Raw genomic sequence first — 15,366 nt, 5'->3', positions numbered from 1 at the left:
AACCCGTCACTACTCACTCCACAACCACCAACCCTCACCGCCGACCACCAGGCCTGACACCAGGTCTGGCCTGGTCACCTCCCACCACCACCAACGTGGTCGACCCACGCCGGTGGTCAGAACCACCACCACCAACACCCCCTGCTTGCGTCCCTGCCGTCACAACCAGCCCCCTTTTCAACTCGCCTGCCACCACGACACAACCCCTCCTCCTTACCAACCACCACCCCTGACACCACCGTTGAACGGCGACCCTGACACACGTGGCACCACCGGTTCGACCTCCCCCGAGTCCACGGTGGTGCCACCCCATTACCCTATGTCTGAAATGCAACACAAACCCGCATTTCAGACCCGACACCTAATCACCACCACTGCAACCACCAACAGCAACGACGACCACTCAACCCACCACCACACGACTCGACTCACCACCAGCAACACAACCCACACCCCGACAACTACTATAACAGCCCCTAAACGACGCACAACTCAGATCAAACTACCGTGACAAAATGAAAAACAGAGAACCTTACCTATGACGGCCGTCGACCTGTGCTATTCCGGCCAGTACAGCCACCCTCGTCCACCAGTAACAGCCTCTCTAGACTCACGGCAGACCCTACACCCTCCACACTCACCGGCGCGCGTTCGTTGGCTGTAAATAAAGCGTGAGGCGTGAAAGAAAAAGGTTGGTGATGGTGATGTGTAGAAATGACGGTATGAAGGGAATTAGGTTTTAGGGTAGATTTAGGGTTTAGTTTTAGGGTTTGGTGAGTGGTAAAAGGTAAATGGGTAAGTGGGTAAATGGGCTATGACATCTTGATCCAAAACTATAAACCCGACTCATCTTACAACATGAATCCGACTCATTACCTTTACGTTATCATTACCTTTACGCTACCATTAAATAATAAAAACTCGTTCAATCGATGATAAAATACGGGGTATTACAGACGAGGAAGAAGAAAAGAAGCAGGAACTGCGGCAGCCTCACGAAGAGGCGCAGCAGGAACTGCGCTCCTTCGAATAGGCGCAGCAGTTGCTGCGTCTTTTCTCGACGTCTGTCTACTGGAAATCCGCAAAAACAGGTTTTAACAAAGGGTTTTAGAAATCGATTTTAACGGTGTATTCGACATAGACCTTACAATGATGATACGATAAATAAAATACAATAAATAAAGAGAATTATACACCCTCAGACTTACATGTTGACGGAACGAGAAGGAACTAAGAATCGACTAGTGATGCTCGACGCGAATGCAAAGAGAGTGCCCTCGTAAGAGGAAAACGATTGATTAATTAAGATTGATTGAGTGTAGTTGGTCAAATTGGTCGGTCATGCAACGGAGAGAGAGGTGGTACCGGAAGATCCGAGCTTACGTGGTCGGAAGTCCAAGCACGTAGGCGCCAATTAGTAAGAACGAAGTCTAGAATGCAAAGGGAGAAGAGAAGGGCGGACACTCGCGTGAGAAATATGAGGAACGAAAGCTCCTATTTATACTAATCACGCGGAGGAATAGGGTTTCGGAGACTCTTTGGAAGTGAATCTCGGAAAGATATGAAAAAGATACGTAAATCATGCAAAGAAGGGCTGGGAAGAGGCGCGCAGCCCATCCGCTGCGTCTCTTGGAAGAGGCGCAAAGACTGCTGCGTCTATTCCCGGAGGTTTCCTCTATTTGAAGAAAGATTTCGCGTTTGAGTTATGGTAGGACGGAAATAATTCGATTATCTTGTGAATATTACGGGATATTATTTGCCAAAAGATAAAATTTGTGAAATATGGAATAGAAATATCCGGAACATTCCGAACATTCGACTCGGGATTTAACAGATTATCGAGAAAATGGAGACGGTTTTTGACCGGGCTCGAATGTACTCTAATTATCGCCAAAACGACCGTATCGGGACGTAGATGACAACTAAGAGGTCGATATTAATATTTGAGCAATCACTTGACGATAATCTTACGAACTGTCACAAATCGTTCCGCGAATCAAACATGCGGCCCAATCATCACCGGGTGGTTTGCGGGAGGTGCAGAAACGAGGTGTCTACATACATTTAGTTAAATTAAAGATTAAGTAAAATAGTCTTAAGGAAATTACATAAAACACGCATGACGAAAGTACTTAAAACTTAATTAAAATACAACTTTAATTAAAACGTAGTCCAACACTTAATTAAAACACGATACAATTTAACAGTAGGACATAATACAGAGACAACACTTAATAAGGTAAAACATAAATTGAAAATACAACGGGAATTAATACGTAGTTAAATGGAAATGAAACGACGACATAAATTGAAAATACAACTTAATTAAAACATAATTAAATAACTATCGAACTTAATTATCTTCCGATGATGCAGATGACGATTCCTGATCTTGTTCATATTCTTGAGCCTCAATTTCTTCAGGTTGGGTAACCACATATTGATACAACAAATCAGTGACGTAGAGATAAACATTTCCTAGGTTGAGCACTCTACCGGCACATAAGTCTGATAGTCTTGCGTAATCGAGCACGGTCAGGATGCGCTCAAAATAGACAAAGAGATCACTTCTTAACCTGCGAAACTCCCACATCTTCTCGGTTAATGTTTCATCGGAAACAACCTCATCAGTAACTGCTGGAGTTAGTATTTGATCCGGGTTTCCGGCTAAGATGATACAAAGGCTACCAATTGGAGAATTTTCAAGCAAGTGCCATACAGTGGCACTAGGAACCACTAATTCAAGTCGAGAAACTAGCACTGGTAAATTTTGAACAATTAGATCGATTCTTAGTTGATAAGCTATGATTTTCTGAGTATTTGTGAGAACCATTTTAGTATTGTAGTGAGTGAATAGGATTGGATGTTGTAATTGAGATTGACATAGAATTGGCTATTTATAAAAAGTCGGATTATAACGGTTATTTTTGAATTATAACGGTTATTTTGAATTATAACGGTTATTTTTGAATTATAACGGTTATTTTGAATTATAAAGGTTATTTTTGAATTGTAACAGTTATATTCCCTCCATTTTGTCTGAATCTCAACTATATTAACATATTTATCTTCTTCTAGTTTTCAATCATCCTCATCTTCTTCTACTTTTCACTTCTATTTTCTTCTTCATCTCTCTACTAATGTCGACATCATCCTCAATGTGGAGAAACCACCTAATTGAAGGCCTTAATTTTAAGAATCAATGTTGTAATCGTTGTGGCAAAAACGCTATCATCAAGATTTCCGGGTCAATTAATAATCCAATGAAAGCGTATTTTAAGTGTTTAGATTGCAATAATTTTGTGTCGTGGTTGACTGAAGATCATTTGACAATAACAAAAAGGTTGAAGATAGCATGTGAAGATGAAGGTGATGATGCATCAAGTGGAAATGTCATGAAAGAGCAAGTGATAGGAAATTTCGGGTTTGTCAAGGATGATGAAGTTTTATTTCAAGTGTATCTTGTATTTGTTTGTTTTCCTTATGTTAGCCATTGTTATGAAGTAGTGAGTATTTGCAAAAATATCCAAATTTGTATCAGTTGTTATGAATTCCATAAATTTCATAATTAGTAATATGATTGTTATAACGGTCACTTTTTAAATTATTACATAATTAAACTTTAAATACATTATCAAAGTTTAATTTCCTTGCAGTTTCTGGGTCAGTTGATTGGTGTGGAACGCCGTCTTCTGCCATAAAATTTAGGTGTAGTTCCCATCAACGTATGCCATTTCTTGATGTTTGTCTTGTACAAATCAGCATATGGTGCAACCAAAGGGTCTCTTGACCCTTGCCAGAAAGGATCGATCGGTGGCATCGGTGCATCTCTCGATGGTACTCGACAATGCAATCTCATCCAATGGAGATGGTAATTAACGATCCATAAAACACCGTATGGCCTCGACACTTGGGTTGTGGGCCTTAGGGGTAAGTATGTGCTACATTGCCAACTACGAGATTCTTCAACTTCATCCTGGGCGATGACACAAAATAGTCCTGTTAAACAACGATGCAAAGACAAACAAATGTTCCCCGAACATCCAATGTTTAGGCCCACATCCTCCACTGCCAGTAAACTCGATCCGTCTCAATGTCTCCTGGTATCTGGTAACACCCGTAGGGAACGTACAACTATCATCAAAAAATTCCCTGTAGACCTCATATGCCTTAATCTCCCGAATACCCCCACTCTCGCATGACCAAATGGTCACTTTCCCGACCTCGCGCGACATGCGAGACTACCCGATAACCACAATGACATCATTACCGACATCTACCCAACCATCAAAGAAATCCCGTACTTCTTCAGGGACCGCATACTTTTTAGTCCAAGTTGACAAAAATACCTTAGTGTAGCCGGACTCCAACGGTGCACCAACCGGTCCTTGATCAAAATCACCCACCGTATGTTGAACAAATGTCGTCGCAGGAGTAGAAACTTTCGCAGCCTTCTTCTTTGCATGTTCAAATCCCGACTTCTTCCGAGTAGTAGAACCCCTCGGTCTCCCTTTGGGGTTTTCTCTAACAGGAGGTGGTAGAATTTCCTCGTCTTCCGGGTGAAGACCATCTCGCATTTTCTCAATGATTACTCGTTTCTTAGCCGGGTCACTAGCTCTAGCTTCCGCAATAAGCTTCTCCAACTCATCATCATCGGTCTTGGGTCTTACACCAACATTGTCGTACTCCAAGGTCCGCCAATAAGCGTGAACATCTTCAAGATGGACTCTCTTACCCGTTCTTTGCAAATGGATCAATGTACAAGCACAAGGTAACCCATGAGTAACCCTTAGCACACATCCACAATGCTCTTCCAACACATTCCCGAGCTTTATCCCTCTCTTAATCTCTTCTTACATTATCTCAATGGCATTGATAGACACATTTCCTTGCAACAATGAAAATACACGATCTCCATTTTGCGACCTACTCCTCGAAACCTCTAGCTCATATATAATCTTCGAGTGTTGAGCTTCAAGCATGGAATGAATACGGGACCACATAGTGTCAAGGTTTAGGTTAGAACTCTTCAACCAAGCTTTTAAAAGTGAATGGGAGGACTCTACTCGGGAAGTGGCCGTGTTTCCGAAATGTAAGTATTGGTTTGTATAGCAGTTCACGAACTTCTTCATGTATTTACCCCATGTATTGATCACATAAATCGCCAACTCTTCCCACTTTTCACTAAAAGATTCACAAGCGCTCCTAAACTCATCAATGGTGGATGCATTGATCACGCGGTGCCAACCGCTTTCTGGACTGTGCATTATGATATCTTTGTACCACATCAAATTCTCCATTGAGAGTGCTTGTTTCTCTATAGCACGGTTAATGTGCCAAGACTGCCAACGACACAAAAGGTGAGGAGTGCTCGGATGAAGGGACTCAAGAACGGCGATCAAACCCATCTCTCGATCAGTGACAAAGGCAGAAATAGATGAACCCGTACAACTGAGTAGCTCCCCTAATCTCATCAACATCCACCATAATCGTTTTCCAACTCTGACGGAAGGAGCACCGCAGCAATTAAGAAGGAAGACCCACACGGTGTTACACCAACAACCTCAACAAGAGAAATTTTGTAAACATTTGCCTTGTATGTCGAGTCAATAAGAACCACATGTGGATAAGCACGGAAGAGTTTAACGGCTTCCGGATGAGCCATAAAAACATGACTGAACTCCTTTGTCTCGGGATCTGATTTGTGCCATTCCACATACTTAGCAGCAACGGCTAGAGCCAACATTTGTTGAGCGGTATTCCGTGTTCCTCTAATTTCACGCCGAACCTTGTTTGCCTGCTACAAATTTGGGTGCTTGTAGGTTGAGGTTTATCGGGGGTTCTTTGATGAAGACCATTTTTAATATCTCTCGGGGGAATCGATGCCCGGACTTGTTGCCTCACGAACTCTTTCTCTTCGGCATCCAAACCCGCAAAATGCCTATGATCGTCTTTGTACTTTGCTACTTGGTGGTTGTGATATCCACCTTTCGACGAGGTCAAAATGTTCCAAACAATCAACTCCTTCCCATTTATATCATTAGCCCGGTTCTCAACGGCTCGAACCCGAAACAAACACTCACACTTAGATGTCCCTTTCTTCTTAGGCTTCTCGGGAATATCGGGATCGATCTTTTTTCTGGTTCGGCCGTACCTTGAACAACGAAAGTAAGAGCCTAGCAACTCGGGTTGTTTACGATTTTTGGCCCCATTTGACGCTTTTACTAAGGCAAATACGTTATCAAAAGCTATTTTCTGAGCCCACTCAAGTCTCAAACGCCTCATCCCGACTCACAAAACATGTAACCGTCTCAAATAGGTGGTTGTAATTAACATCGTTTACACCAAACTCCTCAAATGAATCCTGTTAACACGCAAAATTAATAACGATTAGATGCTAAAATATGTAAAAAGACCTAAATTTACGAAAAAAAACTAAATAAAATGAAGAAAACCAATTTAATAGTCCGAACCATGAGCGGACATTGAATATTCACGTCCATCACCATGATAGACGTGAACATTACACGGCCCTCACCATACTGGACGTGAATAGTGCACGTCCATACCCACAGCAGACGTTGAATTTCAAAGTATGTCCATGGAGGACGTTGAAATTCAAAGTCCCCGTTCATAACGGACTTTGAATATTCACGTCCCTGTCCATGAAGGACTTTGAAGATTCATGTCCCTGTCCATGAGGGACTTTGATTCTAGACGTCCCTGTCCATGAGGGACTTTGATTCTACACGTCCTATTTGACGACTAACAAATATTTTCGACGGGTTTGGGCGTGTTTGTTCCATTCATCCTAATTCTATTCACAAGGTAATGTAAGTATACTATTTCTATGAAGATTTAACATGTAATTCAATATATCAACTTAATAATCATACTAATTCGATTGAAATGAAAATACATTGTGTAATTACTTACCTCAGAATCATTGTTAGCATTTGATGTGGATTGCTCGTTGTTTGACATTGAATCGTTGATGTGGATTGCTCGTGTAGGTTACAACATCGTTTTTTTTTTTTTTTTAAGTGTTGTTTGCTTGGGAGAGAATTGGGTAGAGAGAGAGGAAGGGTAGGAGGCGTCTTTTTTATAAAAAGCGTCGACAATTTTTTATAAAACGTCGACGACGTTTTACAGGCCTCGCCTAAATTCTAATGACACGGACATTGCTAAAATGCTAATGATGCAATCTCATCTCTGTTGAGTACACCCTAAACATTTGATCTGGGAATATTAAAACTTATTTGGACAGTCAACTCGAATCCAAATGCACAAATGTAAGAAATCATCGTTTAAGGTTAAGGCCTCGGTAACTGGTTCTAGACCTGATAAAAGCAACCCAATCTGAAAAGATTGACCTGAGACCCGAAATTGACCCAAGCTAGCGAATGTGACCCGTAATCCAATTTGGCCCGACCCAGCCCGAACATGACTTGAGCTTTATTGACTCTTAACTGACCCAACCCGAAAATGACCCGACTAAACACAACTCTAATTGAACCGAAAAGAGTTGAAATAAGTTTCTCTTATTCATTGACTCGAAAATGACACCACCCGAAATAACCCAACCCACTTGACCTGAAACAGACCCGACCAACAAACCCGAAAACAACCCGACCCGAATTAACCCGAAGTTAATGAGACCCGAACTGACCCACCTGACCCGAACCCGATCCATTGACCCGTTTGCCAGGTCTAGACATCTAAGCCTCTTTGCTTAGGAAGTTTGGTCTATTTCATGGATCCGAGTTCGGGAAACAAATTATGTGTAGACTGTAGAGTGATGCTATCATTCTACTCCCACAGTACAACTGGTAGGAGACTCCAAAATTCTCGGAAATATGAAAGGGATAAATAACTAAGACATTTCATCAGGCAACTCACTAAAACAGGAGTTGAAGTACACAAATATGGTAGTATAGGCAATTACATTTGTCGGACAAAGTATCCCCAGGTGCAGGGTTTAGAACATACACCATCAAAATATCGGTGCAAAGTCGACTAACAACCTGTGTCTAAAGTTCACATTCACCATGCGACAAACAAACAAGAAATCCCACCGTGAACATGAAATGATACTCTTAAGACATCTTCTATATACAGATTGCTAAATTGGACAAGTCAAGGAGTCGTATTTTATTCACTTTCGTAATCTTCATCGTCTCCAAAGGTAAATACAGAAGCATCAGCAGCCACGACTTTAAAGTCACTTCCTTCCTCGGAGTTCTGATCTTTAGGAGTCATACCAGATTCGACTTTCAATGGTGTGGGACCCTCTTTAACCACAGATGTCTTTTCCATTTCACGGGTCAAATCTTCTACCTTGGGACCGGAAGTAGTATTAGTTTCAGAAGGTGAGGGAGTGGATTTAGTAGCAGCCGGAGCTTTTCTGCTTCTTGAGGAGCCTGTTTCATTGGCATCCTCATCTGAAAAAACATCGTCTTTGCCGTGTTCACCTTGAGGCCGATCCTCAGATTCTTTGCTATGATTTGGGCTGGATGAGGCCTCATTTACTGGTGGCGAGTTAGCAGCTGGATTCTCGTTTGGGTATTGGGCCTCAGATTCCGGCGGAGGTTGTGTGGCAGGAATACCATCATAGTCAACAAGGACTATCTCAACTTGGAATCCAGGGGAAGGTAGCTTTCTCTGAGCAAAGCATAGAAGTCAAGAATATACAAACTTTGAACCAAAAATATCGATAATTCTCTCCTTTCAAGCATTTCAAGCACATCACTGAACTATAATTATAAGATACGAGTACATGAGAAAGGGTTATGCTTACCTTATCAAACCCGTCCACATCGCCAGTGTTCAAGATCATCCGATTTTCTACCATTGTTGTATTCAACCAACTGGAGTAATATTGCAAACAAATAAAAAATTTAGAACTTGACTCTAGTTCCTACAAAAACAAAAACGAAGGTAAATTAAAAAGATAAGAGTGCCATACAAGTAGAAGTCCCCTTGGCGGTCATGAAAATGTACTTTAAAATCACCAGTTAATTCTGTTAGTCCAGGCTCTCCTGGAAGGGCAAAGACCATTATCCCTTTCTTTGGTGCACTAAACCAGAAATCTTCAGGCTGCAAAGAAAAATTGACAAGTAGACTATGTAAATAGATGAAAGATTCAATGCACAAAATCATGATCTATCACATTTAATTAAATCACCCACCGCTAGATCCTTGGTTCTTGGATGCTTCTTAGTAGAGAACAGAACACCTGTAGAGAAAGCAACAGCAAATATATGTGAACAGGTAAAAATAAAAATCGGTGGAAAGGAACTAAACAAAAAAGTCGTTCTCCAGATCGCTTCAAAGACAATACGTAATAAATGTTCATCATAAAGCATACAGCAAACACCCTAATGTGCTAACTGCGTGCAGCGCGCGCGCACACAGACTCACAACTTTCCTCCCCAAACACACCAATGGCGGTTGGGGACGTGAATCACATAATAATAACCACAGCAGAGATCATTGTGCACAGCACATAAGACAAAGACAAGCCCTATGTTCTTGTGACATAAAGATCGAAGAGGTAAATATTATGGATGACTGATCGTTCTGTTTTTTTAGTGAAGTAGCAGTCATTTGATGCAATTCTTGATGCAATTTTCATAGTGGGTCACTCAGAAACAGCCTATCTCAAAGCCCAACCTCCACCTCCATGCCCGGGTATTGATGTTGGTGGGTAATTCAGAAAATCAGAAACAGCCTCTCTCAAGTCTTAACCCCCACCCATCGTCTAAAATCGCGGAAACAATGTCTCTGAATCGTCCTCGACTCAGTGTACAATTTTTTAGAAGAATTAATTTGATCAATCACACTTTGTGTACAATTTTTTAGTGCCTTTCTTTACAAACTTGGCCGGTACAAGTTACAACTCGGTCATCTTGGGTTTTTCCCGGGACGAGTTGGCCAATATATGGTAAAAATCGGTACGTATCGGGATATCTCGTATCGATGGCCTTCGATACCGATATATCTCGGACGATATCAGACGTATCTGAGATTTTATGCCCCCACCCCAAAAGCCGTTTTTGTTGTCGTTGTTGGGTCACTCAGAAACAACCACTCTCAAGTCTCAATCCCACCCCCACCCACCCCAACCACAGGTAATGATGTTGTTATTGGCCAAAACATCATCATGTCTCAAGCCTAAACATCGTACAATGAACTACAAGCAGTTGTACATCATATAAACATCAGGAGTAACAATGAATTGGTTTTTCTTGGTCAGGGCATCTATCTTTGTTTGTCAAAACCCAAATATATACATAAAACAAGAGAGAGCTGAAATGATTGACACACAAGTAAATACAAATACAAATGTAATCAGTCGAAAGTGCTAAACGGCTAGGAAAAAATGGAAACAAGGGACAGTTGTGCATCATACCATTGTGATCAGAGACAGTTATGTGGGGTCTAATCCAGTAAGGACATCTGTGAAATCGAAATCCTCTAAGCATGCACCTGGAAGTAACAGACAGAGACCAAACTTTTAGCAGAGAAGGACCAAGTTGTTCAAGGAAACATTATCAAATTTTATATGCAACGTGCTATACCTACGACCAGGTTGGTTCTCTCCGTTGAAGTATGTTAAAACTCTTTCAAAATACTTGACATATCTCTGAGAACAAGAAGAGGAAATGGAATTTCAATACCTTTAAATGGAAGACAGCACTCAAAAACAATTCAAACTGAAAGTAAAGAACTAACAATCTGACTTGGTAGAACAAGAGCCTTTCCATCAATACATCTTTTCTGATTATAGGAATCAATGGACTCCTCAGCAGTTGGGAAGAACTGTAGACAGATTGCAAAAAAGATCAGTACTGTAACAGCTAATATTAGACCTCAACACAGAAACAGAGACGAAAGATTGAACAAATTTACGGGTGAACGCAAGTGCCATCTCAAAACTCACCTTCAAGAATAAAAGAAGACTGGAAATCATCAACCCTGTCCGAGCCATTCCAGCTTTACAATGCACAACGACAACATTCTCAATATCCTCCTTCAACCATGAGTATGCACTTTGACAGAACAGCGTAATGAGGTGAATAGGAGGGCAATTGTGGTCATCAAACGGAAAGCTAGCAACCTGCATTAGGCATAAAAAATGTTTCAAAATGGTTCATATATGGATGAGGAGTCCAAAGCTTCCTACAACCATACTTATCAACATGTAACATCAATTTACTACTGCAGGACTTCAGTCAGCCAAAGTAGTCACACCCAATGTTGTCAGAATCGGGATTCTACTTTGAATCGTCCGGGTTCTGTGGGATCGGATCGTAGGATCGTACGCATTCTCGCTAGTTTAGGCATGATTGATGGAAGGGATCTCACAAATATGTAAATTAACTATAAAATAACATAAATGAAGTATTAATTATATAATTATAAAAGCCACTATAGTGTTTTTGAACAAAAGAATTGATAATTCAACCGCTAATGTCGCCGTTGCTAGTTTACGGCAATTAAGGACCAAAATGTTGAAAAAATAGTGAAAGGGGACAACATACAAATATAAACACTAGTTATCAAAGCTTATTGTTGAAAAAATAGTGACAGGTACAATTGGAGTCTCGGACAACATACTAATTCAACACTAGTTGTCAAAGCTTATTTAGGGTTCATGGGTGATGAGTAATGATAGCACTATAGCAGATTATTGAATGTTAAATTGGGCGTTAGGGTTCGTGGGTATTTGACTAAAGAAATAGAATTATGAAGTTGAGTTTACCAGTTTAATTGGGGCTTATTTTTACGTCTTTTTTACTTCATTTTCTTATTTTTGTTAGTCAGACGGGTTAACATAACTAAGTGGCCACATAAGTCAATGAAAGAAATGGAATTAAGAGTGTAATAGGCCTTAAAAAGTTGTAAGAACATGTGGCCCATTGGCCCATTACATGAAAAGCCATTTATTATAGGCAAAACATAGAATCGTACGATTCTACAACGATTCTACGATTCTGACCGATTCTACTGCGATTCTACCTCATAACGATCCTATGAGCGAGCCACATTGAGGCAAGAGGGCTCGTGGCAAAGAGGGCCAGTCGAAACGAGGCACAAGGTGAAAGGAATGTGGCTAAAAGAAGAGCATAATAACTGAACTAGCAGAAGGAAAATATGGAAATTGAATAGTAATGTGCCTAGCCTGACACGTACTACTTCCTATTTACAAGGCACACCGAAGTGTCCTGCTCACTGAGTCTTGGGCTTAAGCACGCTTGAAGGGACTTTTTTAAACTAAGATTAAGGAGGATCAGAATGAAAAATAGATTTTAAAATATTGCAACTCATGATCAATACTAATAACACAAGTGTACAGCATATGAGTCCGCACTTAGCATTTAGCAGAAAACTGAAAAGGTAAACAGGCGATAATTGCACACCTTTCCTTCAAAAAGTGAAGCATCATACAATCTTTCAGCACAAAGATTGTAAACCTTGTACTTGTCCTGCAAGGCAAAAGTCATGTCAAGTCATGTAAAAAGAACTGTCCAAAAACATAGAGATGGCCACTTTTTGAGGGTAAAAGACATAAGACATCAATTACCTTATGGTGACTTTCTAGGAAACTAATCACTTCCTCCATGTGGTTACGGTAGATACCCTGTGTTATGTTGCCAATTGCAGAAATTAAGTGCACAACCTAGAACTATTTCAAAGAGACTTCAGTAATCCAAAGAAGATTACCTCTACATATCCAAAGAACCCTGAACTCATATCACCAGCTGGGAATCCCATAGCAAGTATGTTTTCAGTGATGTAAGTTAAATCTAAATCATAACCATCTTCCTGAAACGAAAGCATTACAAAACCTCCTAAGAGACAAAATATGTCATATATAGACTACAAATTATGTATTTATATAATTATATCAATCTCCCTATCCAGTAAAGCTAACAAGACCAAAATTATAGGACTCCCTCAACTTTCATTTCTTTACTAGGTTTGCTTCTGCAAAGGTACGGCTGCAGATTCACATTTTCCCAGTAAACTACATTTTCACAATGTAATGCACATCTTTATAATCTTTGTCCAATTGACACGAACTTTTACCAAACTACAACTATACATCCATAGAGGCAATTTATGAACTAAGCACTAAGAGATACGAAGTAGGATTCTGTAACTCCTAGCAAGACCATTTAGACAGTGCCGCACAAAGTATATATATTTTTCTAGAAGTCTGTCCTACTGTAAAAGGGAAGCCCAAAACATCATGCAAAACAAGGCCGATGCTCCTAGTTGGCATATGCTGACCCACTCAGAAAAAGGAATGATCTCTGCAGCACTACAGGACAAAGAATATGTAGTAATGGATTGGTTTGGTGTCTGTATAGAGTTGTGCATTGCACTGCCTTAGTTTGTCTGCTAGCTATATTCTCCTAGGGTTATGTCAAGGACACTAGTATAAATGTAGTGAGTGCAGCAACACACAAAAATCAATACAAAAAGTAGCCGCCACAGAGGAGCATTCGATTCGTGTCATTCAAAGTTCATTGCAATAGACGAATAGACGAATTCATCGTCTCAAAGAGATATGCCTATAATGAGCGCTTAGCACAAGAGCATGATAGAAAAGGTATCTCACCAGATATCTTCGTTTATTTTGAGAAACAACATGCCTAGCCTTGACAGTCACAGCTCTTACAGCGCTTTTAGATGAATCAACTAACCCTTTCGTAATACTTTCAAATAAATTTGACTGAGAAGACTCTCCATCAGCAGTTGGTTCTGGTGTCTGATCTTTAGGAGACAAACGCATGGATAAACTGCTGGTAAATCTTGCAAAAGCCGACTTCCCTGAGTTCCCATCTGGTGAATCCTCTTGTCCTCCAGCCAAAGGTTGTGGAATTTTCAAGTTCTTTGCCCATGAAGACAATCCCGAGAGTGATTGCTTGGGGGATGCCTCATTTGCAGTGCTATTTACTGAAGCATCAGCTGGGACAGTAGGCATTATGTCTGAAGCAGTGGTAGCAGGTGTAGTTGATGTGTCCCGAGACTCAGTATCCATCTTAATAACCACTTGAGTCGGAGCTCAAAGCTCATACATTTAACTTATGTATGTTATGTACTGCATTTAAGAGAACAAAAAAAATTTGACTATCAAAGGTAAGTTACATAGCACGTTAACTTCAATTTGGCTTTTCAAGTTATTAAATTTAGCTTCAGTCTGTCTGCAGTTCTCACGCTTTAAGTTACTCTTCCTAATAATTAAGGTTTGTTGATACGACACAAATTTCTCAGTGAATGGATGGCAATAATTCATCATAACGCAGGAAAACAACAGACCTCTACCATACCCTCAGGTCGCTATTTCGAGCAAAAGAAACAAGTGAAACAGAACCTTAGCAACAATGGCGTAGCAAATTAGCAATCTAATCCTTGATATTGAAATGTTTTTAGCTTTTTTTTTTTTATCAGAACGGCAATCAGCATCATAATATATTCTTGCTAAATTTACGAAATTGGCGATTTCAGCGTCTGTAAATTTCATATAATCAGTGACCTATCTTAATTTGTTGAATGATCATTTGTCCCCATCATTTGTTTGACTTTGATTAAAACACCCCCCAACACATAATAAAAAAAATAAATAAAAAAATAAAAAATTGATTAGGATGGAGGGAGTATCAATGAAGGAAACTAGCTACCTCGCCCTAAGGAGCATGAAGAAAAATAACAAACTAGTACTCCTGCCGTTCCAATTATTTTGTTTATTTTTTTTAATCATTGTACGCAGTATATTTTAATAATAGGTAAACAAATAAGTGGGACGGATGAAGTAATTGGTATCATCATTTATGAGGACATGAAAAGGAAAAAAAGAAAAGGAAAAAGATGAGAAACGAAGCTGAAAAGCAAACGTCTCCGTTAGTTGTTTGAGAAAACAAATTGGATACAAAAATGAAAACAAACAAGATTAAAATGCATAAAATTGTATGGAAAATTAAGGCAGCATGGTGCATGGATTCATGAAAAGAGGATGAGAAAGTGATGAAAATTGAAGAATTAGAAAAATAAGAATAAGAATAAGAATATGAAAAGATGAGATACCTTAGATAATTAATGAAGATTAATCGAGGACGATGAGGAATCAAGTATATTGAAGAAAGGGCGGTGTAGGGGATATGGATGTATTGATGAATGATTATGGAAGGAAGTCAGGTGCTTGGGTTGTCCAACATTTCTGAGCCGTCTATCACTTTCAATTCATCAGTAGCACCGCTCGCTGAATTGTGAATACCATCGACTACCACACCACGTTACTACGTTTGGTCGTAGCCCCGTAGTCAACCCCACACTCAACCTAAGGACCCGAATTGACCC

At 40.2% G+C, this 15,366-nt stretch overlaps 2 protein-coding genes across 2 annotated transcripts; both read right to left on the bottom strand.

Annotated features, from left to right (window-relative positions):
* Window positions 1-5,473: 5,473 nt before the first annotated feature.
* On the bottom strand, window positions 5,474-6,285 carry LOC141613355 (uncharacterized). Its single transcript, XM_074432087.1, has 2 exons — window positions 5,905-6,285; window positions 5,474-5,797 (listed from the first exon to the last, which is right to left on the bottom strand). Exons 1-2 carry the CDS (start codon window positions 6,283-6,285, stop codon window positions 5,474-5,476), a joined length of 705 nt encoding a protein of 234 aa, XP_074288188.1.
* Window positions 6,286-7,881: 1,596 nt separating this feature from the next.
* Window positions 7,882-15,366, bottom strand: LOC141611601 (phosphatidylinositol 3,4,5-trisphosphate 3-phosphatase and protein-tyrosine-phosphatase PTEN2A-like). Its single transcript, XM_074430178.1, has 13 exons — window positions 15,094-15,366; window positions 13,628-14,110; window positions 12,727-12,828; window positions 12,587-12,643; window positions 12,423-12,488; window positions 10,943-11,119; window positions 10,735-10,821; window positions 10,581-10,645; window positions 10,412-10,488; window positions 9,189-9,235; window positions 8,966-9,096; window positions 8,798-8,867; window positions 7,882-8,661 (listed from the first exon to the last, which is right to left on the bottom strand). Exons 2-13 carry the CDS (start codon window positions 14,048-14,050, stop codon window positions 8,152-8,154), a joined length of 1,812 nt encoding a protein of 603 aa, XP_074286279.1. The 5' UTR covers window positions 14,051-14,110; window positions 15,094-15,366; the 3' UTR covers window positions 7,882-8,151.

This window comes from Silene latifolia, chromosome 11, assembly GCF_048544455.1.
Source record: "Silene latifolia isolate original U9 population chromosome 11, ASM4854445v1, whole genome shotgun sequence".
Lineage (NCBI taxonomy): Eukaryota > Viridiplantae > Streptophyta > Magnoliopsida > Caryophyllales > Caryophyllaceae > Silene > Silene latifolia.
This window is presented reverse-complemented; position numbering and strand designations above follow the sequence as displayed.

Bases quoted from the DNA above. Each gene is read 5' to 3' on its own strand.
- LOC141611601 (XM_074430178.1), bottom strand. From the start codon at position 14,050: ATGGATACTGAGTCTCGGGACACATCAACTACACCTGCTACCACTGCT. The intron at 12,829-13,627 runs GTGAGATACCTT...CTTTCGTTTCAG, and splicing joins AAAATAAACGAAGATATCTG to GAAGATGGTTATGATTTAGA. The intron at 10,489-10,580 runs GTATAGCACGTT...TGTTACTTCCAG, and splicing joins GAGAACCAACCTGGTCGTAG to GTGCATGCTTAGAGGATTTC.
- LOC141613355 (XM_074432087.1), bottom strand. From the start codon at position 6,285: ATGAGGCGTTTGAGACTTGAGTGGGCTCAGAAAATAGCTTTTGATAAC. The intron at 5,798-5,904 runs GTGAGGCAACAA...AATTTGTAGCAG, and splicing joins ATGCCGAAGAGAAAGAGTTC to GCAAACAAGGTTCGGCGTGA.